The sequence below is a fragment of the Leiobunum rupestre genome, chromosome 5, assembly GCF_980474605.1.
Source record: "Leiobunum rupestre chromosome 5, qqLeiRupe1.1.hap1, whole genome shotgun sequence".
Taxonomy (NCBI): domain Eukaryota; kingdom Metazoa; phylum Arthropoda; class Arachnida; order Opiliones; family Sclerosomatidae; genus Leiobunum; species Leiobunum rupestre.
Window position 1 is genome coordinate 4,766,820 of NC_143388.1, and position 2,194 is coordinate 4,769,013.

Consider the following 2,194-nt stretch of genomic DNA (forward strand, 5'->3'; position numbering starts at 1 on the left):
GTTTAATTCGGAAATGACGTAATCTAACATAGCGAAGTATTCTTTTCTCATATTGTCTTTTGCGCTTAGTGATGCTGCGGTGGATGGGTTGGCTGTTTGTTCATAACGCCTAGGTATCTTTTTCTTTCTAGGCTCTTTCGGGCTTTTGAGTTACAATTTTTCTGCCGTAATTTCAGTTTCGCTCCAAATTTCTTCAAAAACTTTATCGGAACGAAAATCGGCAATAGTCTTGTTTAAAACGTAAGATGTTTGTTTAGCACCCGAAACGGTGATGTCTATCTTTTGTAGTGTCTTAGCTAAAATTTCGCAAGGAGTGAAGGTAGCCAAAGAGGCCCGCAATGCGAAAACCGTCTCAAACTGATTTAGTTTTCTTTCGTACCCTTTTTAAACCGGTCTTCTATCATCACTTACGCCGTTTTTGTCGCTCAATATCTCCGAAACGGTTTTCAGAACTCTCTCGTAGTTTTGAAGAAACCTTTTCATTGACGAAGACCGTACAGTCCATCGGGTGGGACACAATGGGAGATAACTTTTTGCACTTTGTATTTCGTCTTCTGGTGATGTTGCCGCTGTTACGATGTTGGCATATAACGTTTTTCGCTTTGAAGACTCCAAAATAATGTTGGACACGTCCTTAACGGCAGTTAGCGTATCATTAACCATTTCGCACTTTCTCCCACATTCTTGCAAGACCAAATCTAGGGCGTGGTTGGAGCAGTGCACATACATAGACTTTGGCTGCAACTGTTCAATTTTAACTTTAAGGCCATTGATAGAGCCAGACATATTTCCCGCACCATCAAAACAGAGTCCCCTTAAAGTTTCAAAAACTGAGACCAATTCGAAGTAGCATATCATTTACTACAGTGAACAGAGTGGCGGCTTTAGAGTCGGGTGAATTGTACATTCCAATGAAATCTTCGTACGATTGTAGAGTTTCCGGATCGGTATAACGAATGCACAAGGTAAACTGCTCCTTTCCAGAAATATCGGTTGTTCCATCAGCAATGATAGAATAAAATGGACTCTTCTTGATTTTTGCAAGGACGCCCCTCTGGATGCGTAATGCCATACATTCCAAAATTTCGTTCTGTATATCCGCACTTAGCCAATTGTCTCGTTTTTCTATCCAATGTTTTAAGCCGGTAACATCCTCAGCTCTTTCAAGTAGAAGTTCGTGCAAGTTCCCAGATTCATTTAAGTGCCCCCTTAAAGCTTGACCAGTTCTAGCTAAGTAACTCAATGAACTAACTATGGTTTTGAGAATTTTCCTGTTTGAGAGTTGTTGTTCTTTGGAGTGTCGACTAATGAGTTGAGCCACAGATACCGTCGTAGACGCTTTTACGCAATTTAAATGATACAAACTTTTCTCGTGCTTTTTAAACTTCTCTGTGGCTTTTTTCCAATTTTTAAATCCGGTGTTGAGAAAAGTTAGTTCTACGCTTTCATTTGCGCGCTTACCTCTTTTTTCAAAGTCTTGCGCGCAAATAAAACAGAGGACTGCATCACGACGTGTATCATAATGAAGCCATTGAAAAGTTTTAAACCAACTACTATGGCATGACCTATTGAAATTATTTTTAGGAAATGAAATTTTTTCATCTGGATTACATTTCTCGGTGAGACTTTGGTGTACGTATACTCCCTGGTCTGAGCTTGTCGAAGGTTGAGGCGTTGTACTTGTATAATCCATAGTGCCAGAATCAACATCGTCAGTCCGTAGTTGGATGGTTTCTGGAGCCTGTGATATTTAAAACCCAATTGCGTCATTTGATGCGTAGGAATCGATGTTTTCTTTAAAAGAGGCTGAAGAGCTTTGACTTGAGTTTAATTTGGCTTTATTTATCCAATCAAGTACACTCGGATTTTTTTAGACATGGGAACGTATATCTATGTTAACACTACTGATTTAATTTATTTTACTCCTAAGTAAAAAAATATACTTCGAGTTGAATATACTGATTTAAGGTCTAAGACTGACTTTAGTTTTAAACAAATCAGCTGAAATCCAAGGATAATACCAAATTTAATAAACCTTTCTATTTCCAAAGCAAAAATATAATTTCACTTTAACGCAATTCACGTCAACACCTATCCAGATCGAGGCTTGGAAAGTTCTGGACAAAGCCATGTACTTTAACCTTAACCGGGTCAGTCTCATTTTCAGACTCAAATTTAAAAATAGGGGGAACAG

The 2,194-nt window shown here is 38.7% G+C and overlaps 1 protein-coding gene across 1 annotated transcript; it reads right to left on the reverse strand.

Moving 5' to 3' along the window:
- Positions 1-823: 823 nt before the first annotated feature.
- On the reverse strand, positions 824-1,693 carry LOC149943379 (zinc finger MYM-type protein 1-like). The gene has a single exon (XM_090176069.1). The coding sequence runs from the start codon at positions 1,691-1,693 to the stop codon at positions 824-826; it is 870 nt and encodes a 289-aa protein (XP_090032195.1).
- Positions 1,694-2,194: the final 501 nt, after the last annotated feature.

Coding starts and splice junctions, on each gene's coding strand:
- LOC149943379 (XM_090176069.1), bottom strand. CDS start 1,693: ATGGATTATACAAGTACAACGCCTCAACCTTCGACAAGCTCAGACCAG.